Source organism: Sinohyriopsis cumingii, unplaced genomic scaffold, assembly GCF_028554795.1.
Source record: "Sinohyriopsis cumingii isolate HCF-2022 unplaced genomic scaffold, ASM2855479v2 utg001527l, whole genome shotgun sequence".
In the NCBI taxonomy this organism is placed as follows: domain Eukaryota; kingdom Metazoa; phylum Mollusca; class Bivalvia; order Unionida; family Unionidae; genus Sinohyriopsis; species Sinohyriopsis cumingii.
In genome coordinates, this window is record NW_028316012.1 from 3,601,269 (window position 1) to 3,628,655 (window position 27,387).

General features: G+C 36.5%; 1 protein-coding gene across 1 annotated transcript in view; it reads right to left on the bottom strand.

Moving 5' to 3' along the window:
* LOC149772043 (sacsin-like) overlaps positions 1–27,387 on the bottom strand; it is a 50,013-nt gene that overhangs the window by 14,710 nt on the left and 7,916 nt on the right. Inside the window, exons 3-6 of the mRNA XM_089947991.1 lie at positions 25,985–26,098; positions 21,261–21,408; positions 12,580–14,163; positions 407–11,421 (exon numbers count right to left, since the gene is read on the bottom strand). Coding sequence (XP_089804117.1) covers positions 407–11,421; positions 12,580–14,163; positions 21,261–21,408; positions 25,985–26,098 — 12,861 coding nt within the window. The remainder of the gene's footprint in view (positions 1–406; positions 11,422–12,579; positions 14,164–21,260; positions 21,409–25,984; positions 26,099–27,387) is intronic.

The window sequence follows — 27,387 nt, forward strand, 5'->3', positions numbered from 1 at the left end:
CCTAGGAACAAGTCATCATTCGCACTGACTCTGTTTATGTTACTCTGTTTATCAAATAAATGTGCTTCTTTTGAAGTTTAAGTTTAAGTTTTCAAATATTAACAATATATTAACAACTGAAAATCAATTAGATGTTATTTAGAAAACCTTTTGTTTTTGCTATTTCAAATATTAATTATTTTACTTAATGAACTATGCGGCTCATGACAAGGTGTAAATTTGTGTATGCGGCACTTGCACTGGAAAGTTTGTCCATCTCTGTTCTAGCAGTATGTATATTCCTCTTTTAAGAACAACAGTATCAACATAGAAAGATAAGTTCAGCCTTAGGATTAGGCATGGGGCTAGCAGCCCGACCCTGTAAAATGCAACTTGCAACAAAAATGCCAACAGATAAAACACTTACCTGATGGCAATGGTAGCAAATCCAGTTGAAGGCTGGAACAGTGCTGGCTGGAGGAAGGAACTCTTTCGCTGATGAAAGATCTTTTTTCGCCTGTCGTAGCCAGCGCAGAGCATTAGATTGGTCAGTGACGTGAAAATCAGTTCTTGATGACTGACTAGCATAGCTTCTGCTGTGGGCCTGGTAGTAAGTATCTTCATACAGATCGTGTTGCATTCTGTATTGTGCGCTTGTTCTATTTACTCTTCTGCCTAGATTCTCATAGTCAGTACCAGTAAAAACGCCCCTCCCATCACCATTCGTATGACTGATGTTCTCATCATCTAATGATTGTCCGCTATCTAACCTTGATACAACTGCTTGGATATAATTAAATATCTGATTGCAATAGTCTTCTTGTCCTATATTTTTGTCTGGATGCCATCTCAGCAGAAGGCGTTTCAAGATTCGTCGACGTTCTTCCTTTGGTAAAGTCCATGCTTCTTGTAGAATATTCCTGATCTGGTTGCTGATATCGTCAAAAGGGAGAGAACCTACCGGCAAGCAATCTGATGGTAAGAGATCTTGAGATGACGAAGGAGGCTTTCGCTCAAATTTGAATAACTTGTACGCGTAGACCGTTACATAGCCCTTATCACGATCTCCAATATCTATGTCATACTGATTCGTAATTCCAGATGTACACGGTTGCTTGGATTTCACTAGACGTTTGATGTGTACGTATATGTAAACAGAGTCATCAGTGTCTGAACCATCTGCATCATCCTCAAGTTCATAAGCCACAGAGTCATACTCATGTTCTTGGAACTCTGAAAATCCTTGCTGAAGGAAAGCATGGAATTCTTTAGGAACGTATGTTCCAGGCCGTGGGAATATGGAACGGGAAATGGTTTGTTGCGAGTCATACGGATCTATACCTAGCCTATCTAAGATGTTGTTAATTTCATAACTTTCATGCTTACAATCCAGAATAGCATACAAAATATCAGATCGGTGTCGAATGGAATTGCCTGTACATCGTTTTATTAAGTCAATGATGCCGTTCCGTTTTGCCATGAGGTCTTTTTGAATATATCTTTCTCTTCCTTCCTCAATCTGGAAATACAATGTAAAACATAGTATGTTTTCGTTCATTGTCTCAGTAATAAAACTTGTTTCAATTCTCTTTGAGCTTTCAATTCTCTCCCCATTGATCTTCAAGTATGTATATAAACCTTGAACCTCTTTTATCTTCAATCCCTGTATTTGGGCAAAAATCTTATCCTCATCCTCAGATGTGAATGTCTCGGTATGTTTATTTTTCTCATCTTTTACCAACCTTAGAATACCCTGAGCAAAGTCAGCTGAATGGAGAAACCGTTCAAGATGTTCAGCCTCAGCGCTCTCCATTTCGTTCATTTGTGTCGTATCAACTTCTTCTTTAACCGCTTCAGAGAGTAGTTTTGGGCGGTAGCAATCAGGTAATGTTTTTATAACCAGCCATACATCTTTCACTTCTACCTCTAGCTGATTAAAACCAATAAAATAGGTTAAATTGCAATCACTGAGTCTGCGTTCAAGATATTCATAGTCTACTACAATCAAACATCGTGCATCCATAAGTCTCTGCGATCGATCAGGTAGATATAAGATCTTCTCATCGCACTCTACTTTTTTGTCTGGTTTTTTCACTAACAACTTCACGATATTTCTGATAGCATTTGCAACAATTCTCATCTCAGGAGGAAGAAGTTTTTCATCATGACCACTTTGCATCTGATATACTAATCGTAACACAAGGCAATAGTGATTCAATGACACTTGTTGGGAGGCACCTAGAAAAATAAAGAAGTCATTGTATCTACCATAGAAGTCAGGTGCCTTACACAGATATGGCTCAATAGTTTGCTCTTTGTTTAGATCAACAACAATGTTTTTGGCAGGCAGAAGCAACCGATTCTTGGGCAGAAACACAACTGGGCTATTTGCAAGCTTTTCTTTCATCCTGGGATCTTCGTCCCTATGCTCAGAGAGGTATATGTATATGCAGTCCAGAAGGTGCGAAAACAAACTAATGTCAGATTTTGGATTATCTTTGCCTGAGAAGATCTTGTGATGAGCATCACATATATTTTGACAGTGTAAAACTACCCGATCAACAGGTGGTCTAAGATGAAATCCTAGTCCTAGCATTATCTGCTTCCATTTATCAGTGGCTGGACATGCCGACATTGGAAGTAAGTTCATACTTGTCCAGCATATTAATTCAAATTCAGCAGATGTCGACTGAGAAAAGCATATTAGACTCGTACTTTCTGTATATTGCTTGCAAAGTGATGAAAATACGCTAGTTACATAATGAGGTGTGATAAACTTTACTCTTGCCAATCTCTCAATTGTCTTGCTCTCCCACGAGGTTGGGGATGTTTCCCAAAGAAAACTTACCAGAATTCTTGATTTTTCATGAACATTTTCAGAGATGTGATATGCCCCCTCCCGGGCAAGTGTTTCTGCAAATTCCAGAAACATACTTTCAGACACTTCTTTCTTCAATCCAGCAAGTTTCATGAACTCGTTCCAGCAACGATTATTAAATGGGCTGGGAGGAAAATCATTTATGTTGCACATGCAAGCTAAAACCTCATGAAACGGATCATAGAATTCAGATGCAAGTTTCATTCGATCACCTGCTGAGATAAAAGGTGTTGATTGAAGAACGTGAATTAATTGTTGCTGACTCTGGTTAAAAGTCGTTTGAGGATAAGGTACATGAAGCAGTGTTTCTTTGATGTACGACAGATGTTGCAGATGATAGCATTTTGGCAGCGCATTGAATCTAGGTAAAATCATGGAACAATATACATCTGTTGTATTTGCAAGGGTACACTGAAGTAAACTGTGCAGGTCTTCAAGATCCTTGTTTTGTTTGAGGAGAATGTGTCCAGTATTAGCTGCCCATTCATCAAGTCCCATTGCAGGGATACCTATAGGCAAAACAAACACCTTTTCATTTTCATCGAGACTTGTTGATGTACCCTGCTGTGTGATATGTAATGGCAATACCTTTATACGATCCCTAATCCATGATTCATCTGCATCTTCTTTGAGTTTAGTCACATTTTTAGAGAAAAACATTAGGATAGCATTACATTCTTCTTCTAACAACCTTGAATTTCTGATTTTGTTTCTGTGGTAGTAGAGACAATTCAAGATCTCCAATGGTTCTGATTTTGTCGCGACCAAAATACGCACCATTTTTAGTATTTCTGAATGGTCTTCTTTGGTGAATAAAACCGTATCAAGTTTTGGAAGAGTTAGTTTTTCTAGCGCCTTTCTTAGTTCTGATGCCAGGTCAAATGACCAAAGATCAATGATTGTATATGCTTTGTTCATAGGCCTCAAAACAAAAATTTCATCTTTGTCTTGAACTGGCAAAAGGCTCCATTCATTAAAAATTCCTATATTTCTCTTGATGGCTTCTTGATCAAACGTTTTTATTCCAAACTGAGTTGACTTGACAGACAAGTCACATATAAATTGCCAGAAACGGAGAATCCAAGTTTTGTTTGGGATCTGGTTTGCTGACTTTGGACAAGCCACATCCTGACCAATCCGAAACACTTGAGCAGGTAGTGTTGATGGTAACAAATCCAGAAAGTTATGCACATCCAATTTCAACAATATTCCACTTTTCCAAATATTTTGAGATTGACATGATTGTAACTCAGCATGCACAAACTTTTCTGATGAACTGGGCAACAGATCCAAAAATGACGAACAAATAATACGCCTGTTGTTTGAATATGTCCTTAAAACACCATCATTTGTGACAAGAAGAGGGCTGTTCTCGATCTCTGTCTCCAACGTATCCAAATTAGTGATGTACTCTACAACAGAGCGGACATTGCTGATGCTCGCAAATGTTGTTTCAGTAAGGGGGACATTAACTTTCAAATTACATATGCCAAGTCCTGACATATTAAATGACTTGATAAAAGTCAATACTGCAGAAGGATTCACAATTGTGGTTTGTATGCCTGATTCTTCTATTGATTTCCTGATTATTGCTGGGATTTCAATAATCTTCATCCCCAGACGTTTGAGGATTCGAGAGACATGGTGATCTGGGTGATCAAAATATGATTGAAATATGTGTCCTGACATTTGTAAAGCTGTCCATTCTATGCACGCATCAACAACGCTGGTATTCTCAGCCCTAATAACTTCTGCCGTTTGCATAATTGGAAAAACTTGTACCTCCTTTGAGTACAAACTGTTGTACACAAAACTGACTATTGCTTTCCAGTCGTCTTCTTTAGCCAAATTCCTCAAAGGAAAATATGATAGAAATCGATCAAGCAGTCGAAGAATGATGACTTCAGAAGTCTTGGAGAGATCATCAAATAAAGTTTTCTTTAAATACTTCAGTGCAGTGATATAAGCTGGTGATACAATGCTTTCAAAGATACAATAATTCCAGTCATGACGATAGCCCTTATCTTCTTTCCATAGTGAACGACGGGCCTCGTGGTCTAACACAAAATGTCCATTGATGTGACATGGCAATCCAGTTCTGAGAGGTAAAGGAAGAAAACAAAATGCTCTTCCACTTTCTTTTTGCTGTTCAATAACACATTTCTCTTCCCTGACATTTATGTAATTTCTGCGTTCCTTGACTTCAACGAGCTTCTGATTTTTTGGGATGATGAATGCAACGCCACCTATGGGAAGCTGTCCTAAATTATTATCTTTCAATGCATGCACAACAGTTTCTGGTATACTGAATCCATCCTCAAACGCTATTCTTTGCACTACATAAAAGGATTCAGATGCCCCTCTGCTATCTGAAACAGTCATTGTGTAGGCAACTTCTCTTGAAGGCATTGATATAATACTTGTTCGGTCTAGCTTGTATTGATTAGACACTTGTTTGACAAATTGAAAGAACTCATCTCTTTTCCTGCTGTCCTCCTCTGACAATTTTGTTTCCACTTTATATTCTTCTTTCAATTCCCCAGATGTCATATTTGACACAATTATTTTTGTGACATGTTTCACAAAAAGAAGAGCTTCAAAACTCTCATCACAAAACTTCTGTAAGGTAATATTGACTAATTCTTCATCAACCTGCTTTGATGATATGGACATTTCCTTTGGTGTATTTTCATTTCGGAGTGGAAGTCGGAACATTGTACCAACATCTGATTTGAATAATCCTTCCTCGAGATACCCTTTCAATACATCGGGGTAATACTTTCTTATCTCGCCCACTAAACATCGCACACCTGGATTCTGTTCCGTTACTGAAGGTATGTATTGACAAGTTGGATCAAAAATGCATAACATTTCACCATTTTCAAGTTCTGGACCTTTTGCAAGAAAAGAAGGGACATCAGTCAGGTGGTATACGGCATTGAACCCAACTCCATACTGACCAGTTTTCAATGCATCCTCACGCTTGCTTCCGAGGCCTAAATCATGTATGCCTTCAATGTCTGCTTTAGTGAAGGCACTATTATTAAATACACAGAGAGCCGGACCTTGAAGAGGTGCATACTTCTCATCAAATATCTTCTCACATGAATGTGTGCGGTAGTCCTTGATAAAATGTATCTCAGATGCCCGTGCATCATCAGCATTTTGTAACAGCTCCCTCATTATTCCATCATCACATGGATAGGCAGAGAGAATTCCTCTGAGTCGAGTGACTAGTTTTTCCTTCTGACCACCTGGTAGGAGAAAAGAAAGTTTATCAAAACATTTTCTTCGCTTTGTTTTCACTCCCAAAGCTTGTGACAACTCTTGAGAAAATTTGGCATGAATAGTTTTAATACCTGGACCAGTCTCAAATTCACTGTCATCAAGACACAAAGAACTTGTTTCTCTCAATATCCTATTTGTATCTGGAGCAACAACCTTTCTCCGTAGATCTTCATCTAAACCTGTATATTGAACACCATCAATTCTCATGACATCTTGTAACACGGACAAAAGTCCATGAACAAGGTCAATGTCCTCTATTGATAGTGGGTTCAGCCCACATTGCATCTGTTTGTCTTCAAGGACTCTTACAATTCTACAAATATCAAAATTATCTTTTATGCCGATGGCTTCTAAAAAGTATTTATATTTTTCCAAATCAGTATTGTGAAGACTGAAAAGGACTGGTGAACAGCTATGCCTCAAATTAAAGGCAACCCTTGAGGCATCCAACATTTGCTCTCCAAGTAAAATTATCTCTTCATTTGAAAGATCCTGGAAGCATGCTTTTTTGATTTCATCTGATTCCATACACTGCCTATCCAGGAATGAATATATCTCATCCATGATAACCTTGCAGTTGTTGGTTGTATTGTTTAATTGTTTAATTTTGTATTCTCGTGCAATGATCTTTAATTGTCTAACCACTTTTTCATATGGTACTTCGTATGTCTTTGATCCTTTCAGTCTTAAGAGTTTGCAGACATTAACATATCGGATACTAGACTCAAAGGCTGTGATTGATGTTTCATCCAAGACTAACTCAACACAGCCCACCAGGTTTACAGTACACTGTCGAAACAAATTTTCAGGTGTGTCTAGTCTGACTGTATTAGGAGAATGATTATTTTGACAAATCTTTGCTATTGTGTGTTCTTCTTTATTTCCTTTCCATGAAAAGAACCAATGGGACGGTTTCTGAAGAACTGGCAAAAACGCTAGATTTCTAAGTTTCTGAAGATCATCTGGGATCTTCTCAAGCTTTTCTTGAACATCATTTCCACTAAGGTATTTCACTACCTTAGAGCAACGTTCAATTGCACACTGTCCACAAACCTCTGCAATCTTTTTAACTGACAGGCACCTGTCATTCAGGAAGCTGAATGGCATATAATTATTCATCATGCCTAAATTCAAGAGACATTCGATGATCTTTTTCTGCCTAAAGGTTTCTTTTCCTCGTGGAAATACCTCATCATTGTCACTAAACATATCACTCAAGGTACCAAGAGGGTTAACCAGTTCTGTGGGACGTTTCAGAGCACCATTTGGTTCAGATGGAATGCATTTTGTTTTGGAAAGAGATGATTTTACTGCATCGTACTCAAACTCGAGTGCATACAGTACAAGTTTGTCTCTCTTGTGAATGTTTGTCTCTGATTGGATCCAGAAATTATTTTCTATGTTAGGGATAACGATATCAAGGACAAACTGTTCTTTTGATATAATTTTATTCTTCAGTTCATTTGGGTAATATGTTTCGAGACTTTTCATTACAGGATCAGGCAGTTCCATAACGACTGAGTTTCCTGCAGAATGAAAAGTCAGCAAAGTTTCAAATGCAATGTTTCCTATGTCTTTGTCCTTTCGGAGAGTTGGATCTAGGAATATGCACTTGTCAAAGCTCTGCCAAAATACATCCCGGTGAAACAGTCTTGATTCCAGTTGCACTAATTTCCTGAAGAAATATTTTCTGATAGGAAGTACAGTTTCTGGGCAGTTTAAAGGCCACAAAGCATAGTATTCATACTCCAGGGATGGACTATTTTCTCTGATTTCTTCCAACAAATAAATATATGCATTAACTAATGCATCTTGAATCAAAGCCTCATTCCAGTTGCTGCATTGAGCCTTCTTGTCATCTTCCGTCGATCTCATTAATTGTCGACGATCTGATGTAACAGCAAAACACCCATTAATGTGCACTGGTAAACCACACGAAATGGGAAGAGGTAAAAAGCAGAACAAATGACCACCTTTATAAAAGCCAAATGGCGAATCCTCCAGCTGCACTGGACAGAAGTAATTGTTTTCCATTTTAAATGGCACAGCAACAGCACATAGAGGAAGTGCCCCTACAACATCTTGGAACGTATTTTTAAGTGTCTCATCCGTTCCTGTAGCCCAGGCAATAAGCCACGAAGAGTTTACCGACATACCAGCTTCTTTCACAAGTGATGGTAGAATAGATGTAGCATATTGATCTATGTTTTCCTTTATAATAATTTTCTGCAACCTTTTAAGTGGACGAGACCGCAACTCTCCAGCAGATTTCAATTTCGAGACTTGTGAAAGTACAGTCTCTTGATTTAAGCCTTGTGTTTGTCCTTGAATGTGCTCCTTGGTCATCGAATAAATCACTTTAGCTTCTTCTGGATTATTGCAATCTGCAGGAAGATGAAAGATTTTTATCTCCTGTATGTGCTGTGTGAACAGCAACAAATTACCAGCAGCTTTTATTGTCATATCCAGCAGATCCAGACATTCTCTCTTCGAATAGAACTTGTTGCATATTTCACTCTTTTGAGACTGGGATGCAGTTCGAAGTGGGAACCGAAAGAGAGTACCCTGAAAATCGCAGGATATATTGCATCTGAAGACATTCTGAAATGGCTTAAATTGGTTTTTAAGTCGCTTCATCATTCTAAGATTTTTCATCTTTGCAAAGTCTATTTTCATACCTGGACTTGAGCCAGGTAAGGCTTTTCCAAGGTGAGATTTGTGTGGATCCAAAATAACTATATTACTGCCACTGATAAAGCTGGGTACATCAGTCAGATTATAAACAGAACAAAATCCTAAACCAAACTTTCCAATTTTTTCCAGTTCAGCTTCCTTTGTTGCTCCATTCAGCTTAATGATATTTTTGAAGTCTTTCTCTTGGAATCTGGCATCATTGTATGCCCAGAAGGCTGGACCTTGACATTCTGCCATACCTTCATCCAACAGGTTAACTTTTGCATCCTCATTTTGTCTCTCATCATAAAGGAAATATACACGCTTTGCTCCTGCATCATCAGCATTTTGCACTATCTCTTTGGGAACTGAAAAACCATCCTGGTATCCCTCCTTTAGCAGACGGTGCAATCTTGTTGTGAGCGGTTCTTCCTGACCCCATTCCTCCATGACAAGTTCCTCAGTGTCTGATAGAAGCTGTTGTGTTAGAGACTTGACACCCAATTCTTCCGCTGTCATATTTGATACATCCTCATGAACATAATATATATTTTCTTCATCTGTTTCTTCGGATGCCATTTCTCGGAGCCATTGTGCATCACAATATGTACACTCTGATCCCGATTTCAGCACTAGGACTGACTCGTCGCTACAGTGAATAGGGAAGAGAATCTCATGCAACCGGTCCTGAAGCTTGTTCTTTTCCTGTCTCAGCCTGTTTAGAATACTAATCAAAATTGACAGATCTCTCTTTACATCAACATCAGAATGTTTCCCTGATGTATACTTTTCTTTGATTGTAACTTGTGTCTTTAAAAAAACATCAGCATTCTGTTCCTTGTTGCAACCGAGCCCTAGAAAAAAAGGATGCAGACTTTTAAACTCCTCTGGAAGTTTGAATAAATAAGGACTAAGGTCAAGATCGTTTCCTTTGGATTCAAGAAAGATACTGTGTGGGGAGGAAAATCCGTCACCTCGCCAAATACATCCTTTTTGAAGGAGAGTTTGAAATTTTGCATCAGCCAATAAGTTGTAGATGCTGTATTTACCGAGTTCCTGATATATTTCTTTCATAACTGGGAGTAATTCCGGTTTGTAACTACTCTCGTAAATGTTAATCAGTAATCGTAATTGTTCCACAACTTTATTTTGGGGTGGGTCCTGGTTCCATCCAAATGCTTCTGCCAATTCCTTGCTCTGGCAGTCAATCAGAGGCATTGTTGACCCAACCAGTGTAGAGAATTTTATAAGTCGTAATTCAGAAGGTTTATTCAGCATATGTTGTTGTTGAAACCATGGCAATACACTTGGAAATCGTCGATCTTTCTTTTTTTCATGCATCATACACTTCATATTCATCAAATGTACATTCATAGTATGTCTGTGGATATAAGCATTTAGGAGAAGAGGTTTCTCCTTCAAAACCTCAATAAAACGATTTACCTTCGTGATCATTTGATTTCTCTCTCTTTCACTTTCGGACCAGCTTTCGATATGATGAGCTACATCATATAGCTCTATAGCTGAAAGGTTGTTGTATGTTTTTAAACCAAGCTTCTTTAATGTCTCAATATCCATACTTGTTCGGAACCTGTTTTCTGCTGGAAAGCGGTCTTCACCATAAAACAGTTCGCCCAACCGAGTATCCAATGGGTCGAAGAGATCCGCTGGTCTACATATAGCATGCATTATGTTTGACTCGAGAAAATAAACTGCACTTGTCATATTCAGAATGTTACTATCATGCTCAAACTCTCTGATATTTTGCATCAAGTAATGCATAAACGTTTGCTTCTCCGAAAAACTGTAGGTTGTGCCTTGCATCATTTGTAAAGTCTCCATGACCAAATGTTTTACATCGAGTTCTGTTGCCCCTAATGCAAAAGCTAAGCGACATTCGTCATAACTTCCAGTGATTAATGGTCGAGGAAACTTTACTGGAAAGTTTGCAACTCTGGTCACAGTTGTATTCTCTTGAATAGATACAGGACGACTAACTGATCCTTTTTCCATAAATAACTTCAGACGTCTAACAAAGTTTTTGCTATTTGATGACCATGATGTATATCCAGCAAGAATCGAGACAAATTCTTTCTTTGCTCCCTCTTCACATGATCTATTGAAACATGAAATTATATTTTCCCTTTGAACAGAGGTGTTCAGTTTGTCTAACAGCTGAAGTACTCCACTGACTGTGGAATAAGGGATGTGCTGTAATATCTGTGGCACCTGAAGCCACACAGGAAGGGAAGGCAGAACATTAATGGATAGCAGTTCCAAGCATCTGTAGACACCATCATTCAAGCTAGATACATTCTGTATCTGTTTTACAATTAGAAAGTTTGTAAGTTGGTACAATTCCATTTCAGTAGGATTAGACCACGAGCCACTTTTAAGCAAAGGAATCAGTGGCATGTGTGAAACGTATTCAACACCATAGTTGTGTGAGAAAATATGTTCCCATACCTTTTGAATCCAGGTGCCACTCAATTTATTAAAATGCCTTACTGTCGGTGGACTGGTAGGACCAAGGTGCATTTGAATTGTTCTCTCCAGCAAAGCACGGAATGTTACAGAATCCATCAATTGTATCTGGAAGAAACCTAGAAAAAAAATGTAGGTATGTATAATTTTTTATCGTATTTCTTTGGCAAGTTGAAATAAAACATTTGAATATTCTAATATCAATACTAAAATATAAATATGTATGCAAGACAAAAGGGTTATAAATGGAAAAATTGCAAGCAAATGTATTCTGATGCCTAGTGGATTATGCCAACTATTTCCTTCTGATGCGAAATGAATGTAATTACTTTCTCAAAATATTTTCTTATATTAATGCCACTGTACCTGGCGTTATTGAAATATCAAAGTTATATTCTCCCTTTCCATGTCCTTGACCTACATGTTGAAAACGAAGCAATTGAATGAGACACTCCAACTGCAAAAACAATTTACTGGCTAAGTTTATTAAAAACAATTTACACTTTACGAATTCATACAACGGTCAAAGATATAAATCAATGAATTCCATTATCTTTTCTAATTATCTTTCTATTGAAGCAGGGAGTGAGACTGTGATAGCAGGATTCCTATGAGTCATGATATTTACTTTAGCAAATTATCAGTCAAATATTTTAATTGGTTAAAATGTTCTACAACAGATAAGGATGCAAGTCGCAGAATCGTATCTTCCCATATTCACCTTTCTCTAACATACGAAAGTGACACAGCATAGGCATAATATATATTTGGGTACAGACGCATTACAAATTCAAAAATCATGGTCCATAGAAAAAAAGTGAAGCCACAGAAATGCATATTCCCTTGCCATGATGTTGCACTTTAAGCAGGATGCGCAGATATGCTATGCAACGTAGTGATCTCGCTGTGATATATGCTTCTGCAAAGTTTTAGAAAAATCATTCTAACCACTAAAATGTTACGGACTGGTCATGACATCATTACGTAATATACTCCATCTTAAAAGTACTTTATTAAACATTCTTAATGATGATGACATGATATGATAGTTATTAATCTTTATTTACAAACAAGTGAGATAATACCTGTTTAGCCATGTGGAAAATGACAAGATTTGAACATGAAGCTGAAGGTTTCCATTTTAAACATTACATTAATTATGTTAATTGCTCTTAGCTGGAAATTTTGGATTACATTTCAGAAAGAATACAAAATTCACCGACAACGATAACGACATAAATTAAAAGACATTTAGTAAACAAGATCGATATCCTTACCTCGTTGGACAATAGTTTGCATATGCTTCATAATCCAGTGGTTTTGGTCTGCATGATACACAAACGTTTTCTCTAACCCTGGGAAGAGTCCAATTTCCTCCTTGCTGCAAAGCGAAACCCGGTCGGATGTTATGTGCCTGGAAACAAACGTTGTGAAGGAGCCGTCTTGTAGGGGAAGGAGCTCCAAACCCTCCAAGATTTCATAACGACAGTCCAAGGTAAGGAATTCAAGAACAGATAACTTTTCTTCCCTTGACAAGGACTTGTACTTTGGACCCTCTTTCAGCACAGCAGCAAAACTGTGTGGACTCATATCCGTGAGATGGCTGTTGAATTTGGAGAAGGACTCAAACAGATGTAATGGCACATCTACATATCTTTTGTCATACATCTGTAGAACTTTAACCACTGTGGGCTTTATCGTTGGTGCTAAGTTAGCATACTGACGAAATGTGGCGAAAAAAGCTTCTGAGCAGCTTATCCAGCTTTTCTGTCCAGATATGTTCACAGTCATTAAGGTAGGTCTTGAAATTATTTTCCCATAAAGACTAGGAAGTAATGCATTCCATTCCTCTACAACCTGATCAAGTCTTGGAATAGCTGCATACACACACCGAACAATGTCATCTGGATTTCCGTTTTTCACAGAGTGAGCTATCAGCTCAGTTATTAAACTTTCATATGCATCCGGCAATACTTCTTTCAGCAGTTTTTCATTCCACATCAATGACTTGTCCTTATGTAAGTGCATTGCAGCCTGCTCAGCTGAAGGCCATTTAATGTGGCGTCTGTTCTGGCTCAGGGCAAAGAATCCATTGACATGCACCGGTAATCCCGTCATGCTTTTAACTCTCTGTGGAAGTGGTAAGAAGCAATATACATGACCTTTGAACTCGGCGTGATTTTGACCAATGGGGGTAGCCACACCAACAAAAGGGCTGTATCCCAGTGAATTATCCTGAATAAGTACCCGAAGTTCTTCAGACATACTTCCTCCCTTGTAGTAATTTATCACCTTCCAGGCATTTTTGTTTTCCTCCACAACACGGTCTCCATCAAAAGATTTTGTACAGAAGGACAGATGATATCTACAGTCAAAAGAATTATTTGGGATGGATTTATTTAAATTTCTGATCTTTTTCAGAAATGCTTCTCTTAATTCTCTTACTTCATCAATATTGTTCACAATTTCAACAGTAAACTGAAGATTGATCATGTTTGTATTACCCTTTCTCTCATGCAATGACACTTTCATTAGATGCTTCAGGAAGACCAAAATGCTTGATGCTTCCGATCTGAACGAAGCAAAAAGATCCATCACCTTCTCTTTATTGTACACTGTATCTGACAGACTCGAAGCCTTTGATCTCAAAGGAAACCATAATAAAGTCCCATTATAGTACCCCGTCTTTAAAATCTCCCTGGAAACACCGAACGTTCCATCAAGAGCCACAAATAAATCTTCGATGTTCAACTTCTTCCATTTCTGAAGTCTGGACAGTTGAATAGTTAGACATACGCAGTCAGGATTTCTGTGAGGATCCATGAACAAAATCCTATCACCACTCAACACTACGGGATGATCTGAAACAAGACAGACATATTTGTTGGCAAGAGAACTGTGAACGGTACAATGTAAACCTGCCCTGTATTTAATAATCTGGCATTCTAATGTAAATATTGCTGGATGACCCTGGTCAAGAGTGGGTCACAGTGACATTAATCTTGAACTTTTAACTCTACAGTCGCCATCCATACTGGCTCAAAATGCAATCTGGTGAAATTTGCTAAAATATGATGTAGAAAACCAACTCTTCTTCATTTGTATCATTGTGAAACTCATCTAATCCAACATGTGTAGCATATTTCTGTCCACTGTCAAAAAATCCTCCTCAGCATTCTGTGCCTGTCATGGAATTGTATTGTTTTGGGAGTGTAAAGATATTCTGTAAGATATCTAACCCATCGTTTTATCATTTTACTAATTGAATAAAGTACGTCATTATTTTCATTGTGTGAATTTCCTGTATATCATTAACATTTGACCTTGTACTGTGTAAGGTCATTTACTTGTATTTATTTAGGTTACATTATTAGGTTCATGCGAATTGTGTCAATTAATCCAATTATTTGAATCTTATACATGCATGTATTAATCATAATTCTTTTTCCTTTCAAGTCATTTGTCATTAAACATTGTATTTGTATCATCATCAAAAGTGTTCTGTTATAAATCCAAAATCCAGGTGTTACAGTGCCATTATCTAGTGTGCCATTTTCTGGAAACATTCCTCATATTTGTGAAACAATGACCTTGACATTAAATTATTCTTGCTGCACAAGTATTCTTTCTTGTTCCTTGTGCAAGTCATACCCATAGTTTAATCAGGGCATGTGGACTAGAACTAGCACACATTATTAAAACCAGTCACTTCTTATTTGGCATACCCTAATCTTCACCTTTATCTTTCAGCTCCAAAGCTCAATAGGTGTCTTTGGGTCAAGAATTTAGTTAAACATTTATGTTTTTGTTTAGAAATCACTTCTTTTTAGTCACACTTACCTTGACCTGTTACTACAATGGGCGTATTTGTTTTCCAATTATGTGCAAGCGTAACAAACAAAGTTTGACCAAGATATTTGAATGAGAAATAAAGTAGCGGTGCAGAAAAACAAATGGACAGACCAAAAGCAACACAGCATGAAACAATACCCAAAAAATTAACTGAAGCGTCTTTTATTTTGTTAACAGGCTGCAATATTTAGTACACTGTCAATCATTTGAATATTTAGTACACTATCATTAGAATATTTAGTACACTGTCAATCATTTGAATATTTAGTACACTGTCAATCATTTGAAAACTTCTAATCAATAATAAACAGAAAAGGTCAATGAAGCTGGAAGAATGCAAACATGCTTTATTATAATGTATGCATGAACATACATATAAAGACACACTTTAATAGATTAAAAAAATCAAGCATAACTCAAGAATATTTATTAAAGCACGAATGTAAAATATTTGATATCAGTAGTGTCTGCCAAATGTAAATTCAGTCTTGATAAGTCTTGAAAGAGTTATCATCTAAATTAAAACTAGAAAGGGGCATAAATTAATCATGTACTACACTGCGACCACAGAATGAAATATGCATGTTATATAAGGCGAAATTATTCTTTATAACTTTAACACCGAAAAGGGATACAACATAAACAAACACGGACTAGCAATGATGCCAATATACCATTCCAGGTTTCTGTGCTAAACATTGAAAGCTGTTAGAATAGATGCACACACAAGAATATCATATACACATATAATACAGTTGGTACCAAAAAAGCTTCTGAGTAAAATATCATAATGCCAAGTCACATTGGCCTCATGTCACCAATGTCCATTATCTGTCAAGTTTTAGAAAAATTAATAAAACAGCTGTGCAACGAGTTGCACACAATATATATATATATATATATATATATATATATATATATATATATATATATATATATTAGTAGATAATGCTGAAGAAATAAATCAGAGGGAGTCAACATAACGATGATGCGCACGTTAGCCTATTTTCACTAATATCTGCCATGATTTTAACATTCAAGGCAAATTTGACACACAGAATCATGTATAGTATATACCTTTTGCTTCAAATGGGATCAAATAACTTGAAAGAGCCTGTTGACAGAATTGTATGACCAGCTTGATTCCAAATCTATAAAATCTGCCAGGATTCAAGACGATGCACAGAAAGATGTGGGAAAGTTGCACACACAAAAAATTGCAAGACAAATCTAGACATGGAGCTGACTGATACCCCTAATGCTGTAGGCTCCTTTTATAACACAAAGAGCAGTGACACACGTAACTCTAGAATACATTACTGTTACTGTTCAAAGAGACTTAGTTTGTTGTTGTTGAGTTTAATTATAGTGGCGTGCGCACAATTGTGCATGTGCCACTTTTTCCTGACTGCACCGCAGTCTGCTAGTTGTTCCTGGGGAAGGGGATGGTGCCACCTCCCCCAGGCTTTTATGGATTCAAGGAACCCTGATAGTTTGGCCTCAGTCTGTGGGTCCATAAAGGTCCCTACAGTTGAATGGTTGGCTGTCATTAGTGGGAAGGAGAGTTCAGGAACGGTCCTGCTTGCTTTACATCGCTGGTTTCTTGTTGCATTTGCCTGGTGTTTCTTGCGAATTTTTTTTGAATTTTTTTTGTTTGATTTTTTTTTTCTTCTTCAAAATGTTCTAAAAGGAGGGGGGGGGATGTTCTATGCTGTTTATAGAGGTTCTTAGTAGAAATCATGTATGAAGAGAGATTTTCAAGGTTATTTTGGTATTACTAGTCGAGGTGTTTAGGGTGTGTTTCCTACGTTATGTTATTTATAAGTTTTTAGATATTACCTCTTTAAGTTATTTGTTAATTAATGGTTTTAGAGATTGAATGTTATTTATACTTTATTTAGCAAGAGATCGGAGTCCTAGCCGATTACACGGATTGTTAAGGACATCTAGGACCGGAATCCTAGCTGATTACTTGGTTCGTTAAGGACATCCGATTTTGCAGTTTCCTTAGTTTTTTATAGGTGCTTCATAAGTGAATTATTTATTAATACTTTTATAAAATTGAATGATATGTTATGGGTTTTTATGTGGTGGCTTCTAAATTTATTTAGCTAGTTACTGGGTCTTTTGGTTTTGTAGGGATAGTAATTATATTTTGTTCCTAAGTCCTTCTGAGTCTATGAATTGATTTATATTTTTATATGCTGATTGTTTATTTTTATTAAAGTCCATAAGTAACTCTGGGTATGTGTGTGGTGATCCAATCTCTTTTTGGTTTTTGATAAATATTTTCCGAGCGGGTTGATATTTTGGGCATATATTGAATATGTGGTGTAGATCTTCGGTGGTGTGGCAGTTAAAGCAGTTAATGGTTGCTGGTTTGGGTCCTATAAACCTTCCAAAACTGCTTGCTAGTTTAGTTTTTCCAGTTATTATCCTGTTTATGGTTTTCTGTTCTAAATAGGTACCCTTAGGTAGCTGTATGTTCCTATCTATGTTTTTTAGGGTTTCATGGTGCTTTTTACATTTTGTGGAGGAGTTCCAAAAATCTTGCCATGTTTGGTCTATATATGTTTGTGCGAAGCTTATTGCTTCTGTAGAGCAGCCATAGTTAAGCTTGATAGAGTTTTGATCTCCCAGTTTGGTTTTTGCAACTTTGTCTGCTGTTTTGTTGCCAGAGATTCCAGTGTGTGACGGTATCCACATGAGCTCGACTAATTGATGTGCTGTGGTGATATTGTCGATTAATTGGCATGCTCTGTCGAGGAATTGTTTCCTAGAGTGTGTATTGCGATTTTGGATTAATTTGATAACGCTTAGGGAATTGCTTATAATGACTGCTTTAGGTATTTGGTTGTCTTTGATCCATTGTAGTGATTCAAGTATAGCCCAGAATTCAGTGGTGTAAATGGAGCAATAGTCAGGTAATCTGGATCCCGTTTGTATTTTGAATTCAGGGATGACTATTGCTGCTGCTGTTCTTGGTGGGTTGTTTGTTTTTGATCCATTGGTATATATTTTAACATAGTCCGGGTATTTTTGGTTGATTTCATTCACCAGTACAGGTTTTAGTAAGTTTTCTTGTCCTTCTTTATTGCCTAATTTGGTAGCTTCAGTGTTAATCCTTGGTGGTTTTTGTAACCATGGTAATTTGTTCTGGTCTGTATTGTTTGTTACCTGAGACTAAGTCATAATGTATTGTTACGTAACATGGCATTGCACGAGTTTAGACTACGAAAGATTTCTCCTCCTGAACATCATAAACAGAGTACAATATTTTTCAAATGGTAGTGTATCTTAAGAGGCATGGTAGGGGAATAAAATATGTTATACAAGAACAGGATAATGAGTCAGGGATGAAATTAAGGTACTTGATTAGGATGTTTAAATTTAGCAGCATTAAAACAGTGTTCCTGCCACAAATTTAGAAAAAGGTTTCATAAACCTTTTACCAAAAATAAAATTTTCCAGACCTAATAATGTGACACGTTTAATGACCTGCATAGCCGACATTATGCTTTAGTCTTAAATTTGGAAGGCCCTATCCAGGCTTTGAAGTCATCAGCTTTTTTCCACCAAGGGTTATAAACACAATGTCCAGGTATTCTTTAAATATCAGATCCACACAGTCACATACAAACATCGGTCCAAGAATGTCAAATCAAATAGAATTCAACAAAATTAAAATGAATAGCCACTAGCACAACACAAAACTTAAATTAATGAAATAATACATAAAACAGGATTCATACAGATCAGGAGAGCTGAAATTAAATGACTTTTCAATGACCAGTTTTCAGTGACTAGTCACGGTATCAAGTGCTTCAGTTACTTATTTAAATACAAGAAACAAATAAAAAAACAATATGGAGATACATAAATGTAATATGAAAGAGAAATGATATTTAAAAAGAAAGTCATTGTAACCCAGATGTTATCCATTGCCCTTTAGCTTCTAAATTTTCTTCCCCAGTTGCCACTCCAGTTCTTTCACTTAAGATATGCTGCTAGGACTTTATCTACTAGGGCGAAGGGTACCCATTTCTTACGAAAATAAGGTGTGGGGTTAAACACAAAGGAGGGAGAGGAGGAAATGGCTATAGTTCACTATATACCTAACACTAGAACATCCATCCATCTTTCTTCCAGCTACGCTCTGAGTCCTAGTGAAATCAAAATCTTTAAAAGATGTTACCTCTAGTTGTATATGAGTTAATCTGTTGATTGTTTGGAGCTTAATCTTTTCCTCACCAGCATATGAATATTATTCTGTGCTGAGATGCCCCTGCTATAGCCTAAAGCTGATTAAAATCTGAAACCACCATTTTCCGGACTTTGGGAATTTGAAAACATGTTAAAAATATAAACACTTCTTACAGTACCCTAAATTAAATAAATCTGTGATATCCCTACATTTCTTCATGTGAATTCAGAAGACATTGAAAACATCTATCCCCATGTTATCCCTATCTAGGATAATTTGCAGTAAATTGTCCCCAAATGTACATCAGAATTCACCTTGCATTGACTTACCCTGAAAAAATATAATCCATGTGAACTAAAGAATATAAATCTGTGTTACTATTTGTTGTTTACTTTGCACTTGTTCTTCTACCTGTAAACTCAGTAGTAAATAAAATATCCAGGCAATAGATTAAAACACTCTAGTAAATAAAATATCCAGGCAATAGATTAAAACACTCTAGTAAATAAAATATCCAGGCAATATAGTAAAACACTTGACTCGGTAGTAAATAAAATATCCAGGCAATGGATTAAAACACTCTAGTAAATAAAATATCCAGGCAATAGATTAAAACACTCGGTAGTAAATAAAATATCCAGGCAATAGATTAAAACACTCCAGTAAATAAAATATCCAGGCAATAGATTAAAACACTCTAGTAAATAAAATATCCAGGCAATAGATTAAAACACTCAGTAGTAAATAAAATATCCAGGCAATAGATTAAAACACTCTAGTAAATAAAATATCCAGGCAATAGATTAAAACACTCTAGTAAATAAAATATCCAGGCAATAGATTAAAACACTCGGTAGTAAATAAAATATCCAGGCAATAGATTAAAACACTCAGTAGTAAATAAAATATCCAGGCAATAGATTAAAACACTCTAGTAAATTAAATATCCAGGCAATAGATTAAAACACTCTAGTAAATAAAATATCCAGGCAATAGATTAAAACACTCTAGTAAATAAAATATCCAGGCAATAGAGTAAAACACTCTAGTAAATAAAATATCCAGGCAATAGATTAAAACACTCTAGTAAATAAAATATCCAGGCAATAGATTAAAACACTCAGTAGTAAATAAAATATCCAGGCAATAGAGTAAAACACTCATCAAGAATAAGATGAAGTTTATAAATTCAAGCAAAAAATTCTAACAATCGTGAAATGAATTGTCCAGAAGTTTACACTTCTTATATTGGCAATTAGACCTATTAAAATTACCAACTAGTGTTCACAAAATTATGAACTTTTTATATGGTGTGCCCATTTCAGTCAAAAATTTGACATACATCCCATCTGCAGTGTAATATATTTTCCAGCATTCAAAATGACATCAGTTCCGGTTCTGATTACATGTGACCAAGTTAGTTCAAAGCTCAATTTCAGTAAAGCTACATCAGCCATAATTTTCTCTCTTAAACATTTATCTAGCTCCATAATCTGATATAATTCATAGCATTAAAATAAACTGCCATCACTATCATCAGCCGATAGTTCTATTTTCCAAACTGTACCATTCATATGAACCTTGCTAGGATTCGGCCTTTAGAATTGTCTTAGTAGCCTGCATTTTAAACATGCATTTGTAAAACTTCCTCGATGCATGGTTCGAACAACAACAGAATGTCTTGTCCAGAACTCAATGTGACAATTAAACTTAGTGAAGGGAAAAAGTGTTAATGACATCATGTGAAAAGGAATAACGAAAATTTAAGAGAATTTCCAGACATTTTAATAATTAAATGTTAATTTTTCCTAACCTTTTTAAGGCGTAGAAAAGCAACTTTCAAATGTAAGACTGTTTCAAGAATTTCAGACCTGCACAGGAATCCTGTTAAAACTACATTACCTGTGATATGGAAAACAGATTTGAATCCCAGTCCGAATCGCCCGACCTTGAGAGGATCCTCTTCCTTGACACTGCTGTATATCATTTTTATTCCCTTCCAGTCTGATTCTGTGAAGGTGGCATCATTAAAAAAGGCTAGAGCTGGTCCCTGAAATAATAATTATTTCAACTGTTTAATACTACTGCTACTACTACCTCTAATAATAATAATAATAATAATAATAAGTTTTGGAATATATACAACCATCTAAGCTACAAACATTACAAACATGAACATACAATTCTAAGACTAAGACGTATCTGCCAACTTTTAAAGCATTTGCACAATGCAGATCAACATTATGGAGGATAATAATACTATAACCAATCCCCTGCTTAAGGTTGCAGAACTCGTGTAATTTGTGTTACATTTATGGTTCAAATTTTTATTCAGACACCGGCCAAGAGAAAATGGCTTCAAAGCGGTAGCTGCAATTACTTAACATACATTTGCTCGAAAAAGCCATGGTTTTTACTGTTATTTAGGCACATCCCTCACCTCACAAAAGATTAAATGGTCACTGATACTGATCATGAGGCTGAACAATCATTCACATTCTGATGTAGAGGGTATCACTAATGAGATTTTCTACAAATTCACAATTTATGCCTTGTTAACTTTGTTTTGTATAGGTTGTGTTTATACCTTGTTATGCTTTTGTACACAATTCTATGATGCTGTTGTTGTTGTTCTAGGGTTTAACGCCATTTTTCAGCACAAGATGGGCTATACATGGCGGCCAGTATAACTGGTGGAGGAAGAACCCTAGAAAACCCAGGGAAGAACCACCGACCCACGAGAAGCTACTGGCAGGCTTTCCCACGTACCGACGCTAGCCGAGCCTTGGACTCGAACCCATGCAGACAGAGGTGAGATGGCAGTGATCCGAACGGAGAGCGCTTTAGACCACTCGGCCACTAGGGGCCCCATTCTATGATGCATGGTAAGGCCAAGTTATTTACTGCATCAAGGATGTGATGATTTGCCAATATACATTTTTTGCATAAAATAAACCAAATCAAAGCAATCCAAATTTGACTGTTTACCAGTTAATTTTCTTATCAAACCTGAAGTATTCCAGATATAGAGCTTAACTGTAATATTCTTCTGCATATCACATACCACAGGAGAAAATGAGCCTTGACGAGACATCTGTTGTTTATATGTAAAGTATCCTGCATTGCCTCATCAAATGCCTATTCAGTTTTATTCATAACAAGTCCAATAATACGTCTGTGAAATTTCATCAAAGCTGCCTAGCCATCCCTGGTTGAAGAAAAGAATAGAGATTTGTTCCCAGCATAAATTTAATAGGAATTCTTCTGCAACACAGATATCTGGTTCATCTATCTTGGAACATTTCAATATTCACTGCCAGTTAAAGTTGCTTGAACTTCTCTCTCTTCCACCTGTGCCATGTTCCTAGCTGTCTTTGTCATTTCTCTGTATTTTTTAAAAACTGCTGCCTTATTCTTAACCCTTTACCTCATACAAGCGTCTTTGGACGCCTCTACTCCATTCGCATGGAAGCGCCTTTTGATGCCTCTGCAAGATTCACATAGAAGCGCCTTTTGACGCCTGCTGTAAACATCAGCCATTTTGAGATAGTTTTCGTAGCGCCACCTTTGGGGAAAACCCCCCTATTACATACTACATTCATTTCTGCGAATGAAAATTACGTCAGATCACGTGGTCACTATTCATGCACTGGTCAATATCTGCTATTTAAAGTAACTGGGTCGTAATCTCCACTCGACAAAATGGCAGCTGCGGATTTCATTCAGTACGTACGAAGTTTTCACGATTAGAATAACAACCACGAAAGATTCAATAAATTAGGTAAAGGCTCTGATATTAATGTAGGCAGCAATTAGTTTTTATAAATTATCAAATTCAGATGACTTAGTGATATAGACGCACACGAAAACCTTGTAAATTTCGAGTATCGGAAATGGCAGCTACGGTTAGTCACGCGGCCTCACTGATATGACGGTGAACGAGTTCTCTCAAGATTTCGAAGCACATAAAAAAATTCTTCTGTGGAAAATAATTACACAGCTATAACAATCGGACATTACTCTTAACTTTTTCCACATATAATATATGTGTACCAAAAATGTAAAATGCTTAAAATTGTTGTTAAACGTAACATACACTAAATTGCTTAACAGTTCACAGGCAGGATTTCATTCAGTACTTACGAAGTTTTCACGAGTAGAATCTCAACCACGAAAGATTCAATAACTTTGGTAAAGGCTACGATATTTATGTAAGCAGCAATTAGTTTTTATTGATTATCAAATTCAGATGACTTAGTGATGTAGACGCAGACGAAAAACGTGTAAATTTCGAGAATGGGAAATGGCAGCTACGGTCGGTCATGCGGCCTCACTGACATGACGGTGAATGAGTTCTCTCTCGATTTTAAAGCACATTAAATATTCTTCTGTGAAAAATAATTACACAGCTATAACAATCGGACTTTACTCTTCAATTTTTCCATATATAATAGATGTCTACCTTAAATGTAAAATGGTTAAAACTGCTGTTAAACGTAACACCACTACATTGCTTAACAATTCACAGGCATGCCTATGCGGATGCGGTCTGCTAGGTAACAGGTGTTCTATTTATAGCGTGCTGCACTTTGTCACTATGCTCTATGAGGTAAAGGGTTAACATGTGAAAAGTTAACGATTGCAGTCCTTGTCTCAAATATAGATGGTGCAATTGTTCAATTTCCATTCATCTATATCTAGAGTCTGCCTTATATATTCTCGTATCACTTTTTGATTGTGGCTCCACTAAACTCATGTTATTTCTGGCATACAATGCTATACTATCTTGGAAGTGGCAGTAAGTACATTATTATCTAGCGCTGAGATGTTTGTACAGCAGGCATCTGAATGTGTCATGTACTAGCGGTATGAAAACGTTGCTGGTAGCTGGCTTGCTGTAAAGCCTTGGAATTAAACAGATCACAAATGCAAGCAGAGAAATGGCTATTAATCCCCTGTATCTTGGTAGATTGAGGAAGTTTCCCAAAAAGTTGTGTTTCTTCCTCATTGTCAAAATTGTTAACTGACATGTTAACTTTACAGTTCAGTGTGGCGGGGGGAGGGGGGTGCATTATGAAGCGAGCAACATTTTATAAATCACTTTGATGGCCACCTGAAAACAAAACTTGGTACTTTACATGGCAGGATAAGAGTATAGTTGAGGATACTCCATGAACATGGGGTCTGCTGGCCGAATGTCTTGATGGATGACTGGTTTGCCTAATGAAGAACTGGAATGAAAGAAGGCTGTATAAAATCCGGACCAGTCTTCACCAGCATCACCAAAGGATTGGCTGGATGGACAGATTTTTCAGTGCATTCCCCATCATAATAAGGAAATGTTGCCAAATGTGTGGCAAGATGGATAAATCTACTACTAAGTTACCCATGGCCAGTCTAGCAATCAAGTATCCAAATCGGCTGAATGGAAGGATTTTTCAGTAAAACCCCACCATAATAAAGCAATGTCACCAAATGTGCAGAAAGACGGACTGATCTATTACACAGATCCCCGTGGAAAGTAGTCAGTTGGACCGGTCAAACGGCTGGATGGTAAAGATGGCTCTGGTTGGCAAAGACAGCCAGTGTTGAATCCAATGCATCCAGCAAAAACTCCATGCATCTGCGGGGGAGGGAGAGTTATGCCATCTGGGCTGCCTATAAATAGGGGGGGGGTACACTCATATATCTTATAACATACACACTGTATGGTACTGACAAAGTACATCTGTACACGATGCTTGTGTGAGGTATTCCTTATCCCTTGAACTTGTTGCCTTTTTTTTAGACTTCATCGACAGATTTCAATGGATTAACAAGATAAAACAAAACACAACAATAATGTATAAATTAACTAATATTTTATAATGTTCACGATGCATAGTACAGATGAAGTACATTTCTGTACATGCAAAGTACAACATATGCATGTCTTTCTAAGCCTTGAACTTGTATTTTTTACCCTTCATTGACAAGTTTCATTTAAACGAGATAAAACGAAACAAATTTTTTTTTATAAACTAACAAATACTATATACTCTGCATGGTGCTGATGAAGTACATATTGTACACTCAAGGCACAAATCGTGCATGTCTTCCTAGCCTTGAATTTGTTGCATTTATTACATAGACAAGTTTCATTGAGACCACGATTTAAAACAAACTACAACAAAAATGTGTAAATATAAGTTGCAACCTGTTAATATGAGTTCAAAATAATACCTGTTACAAACTGAGTGTACGAGCAGTATACAGTATGCGCAAAAGCATGGATAACAAACAGCAATGCTTCAATGATAGCTTGTTTGTACCATACAGTATAAAAACTGCGAAATCTGAAAAGTTGTAAAATATTTTCAAAACCCCAAAATGTACTAGCTACCTGTGTAGGAATTAATTTTAAACCAAACAAATCCAAAATCGTATATGGATGTTTCACATATAACACAAATTTGACTTTCAATTTATTTCAGGTGCTAGGCATGATGTTGCTGTAGGAAAATCAGCTTTAATGTTAGCTGCACCTAGCGTTGGCAAGGGGAGATAATAGGCACAAGTTATTGCCCTTTGTATGAAACGGCTGTAAAATGAGGTTTAAAATACTGAGTAAAGTATCTACAACTGACCCTTAGAAACTTCCGATATCTGTTTTTATTGTCCTCTTGTGCATTGATACATCTGTCATCATAGAGGATCTTGACCTCACTTGCTCCAGCATCCTCTGCATTCTGAATCAGTTCCTGAAAGGAGGAAAATGATAGCATATATATATATATATATATATATATATATATATATATATATATATATAACTGTTACAGTTACAATTGCTACAATGCATTGCATCCATTATGGAGTAGCCACTGACTTAGACTACAACTGATTTGAAACGTTAGAACTATTGTGATCCTTGTCTTCAATTTCAGATCAAATTAATCCCAATTATCAACACTTCTGTTTACATCTGAATATTCTTTATCAATGTACACTTTGAATATAAATAATTGCACATGCAAAATCTGTAAAGACTCTTATCAAACTAGCTAGCGTGTTTGAAAGTATTTGCATACAGATGTAACATGATGTATCGTAGCATGGTTTTGCTTCGTCTATCAGCTTAAAATAACATGACATTAAGTAATATGTGAAGGTATAGCTTTAATAATGCTTCCATTAAAAAGGAGGTAAACATATATAACTAAATGATGAAGCATGAGTAAAGAATGCAACAAATAACCACTTAAAATGACTGCATTTCCTCTAAAGTATAAAATCATGAACTTTCCATTTTGACAGCTTACTAATTAACGCGTTAGTGCCCTGCCAGCATGACTTTATTCCAAACTGCGATTTCCATATCAGCAAGTTTCTATTTTTAAGTGTTATTGTCGCATCAGCAAATTTCTATGTTAAAATGTTGTCCTATCAGCAAGTTTCTATGCTGATGTTTCTTGCTCTATCAGCAAGTTTCTATTTTAAAATGTTTTGTTCCATCAGGAAATTTGTATTTTCAAGTGTTAATGTCCTATCAGCAAGTTTCTACTTTACTGTCATACTGTGATATCAGTTAATTTCCATCTTAATGTGCTCTATCAGCATGTTTCGAGGTTTGTCTGTTACTATCGGCAAGTTTCAATTATAAAGTGTCTGTGTCTCATCAGCATCTTTCCATCTTAAAGTGCTGTTGTCACATCATCAAGTTTGTTTTCTCAAGTGTTCCATCTTTGCAGAAATTGTTCCTAATCGTATTGGCAAATTTATATTGTCCTATTAGCAAGTTTCTATTTTAAAGTACGAGTTTCCAATCAGCGAATTTCTCTTTTAAAGTGTCATTGCTCTGTCAGCAAGGTTCTATGCTGAAGTGTTACTGTCAAATCCTGAAGTTTCTATTTTAAAGTGTTTTTGTTGTTTCAGCAAATTTCTATTTTAAAGTGTTATTCTCATATCAGTAAGTTTCTAATTCAACGTGCCCTGTCAGCAATTTTCTATTTTGCCATGATACTGTCCTATCAGGAAATTCATGTTTTAA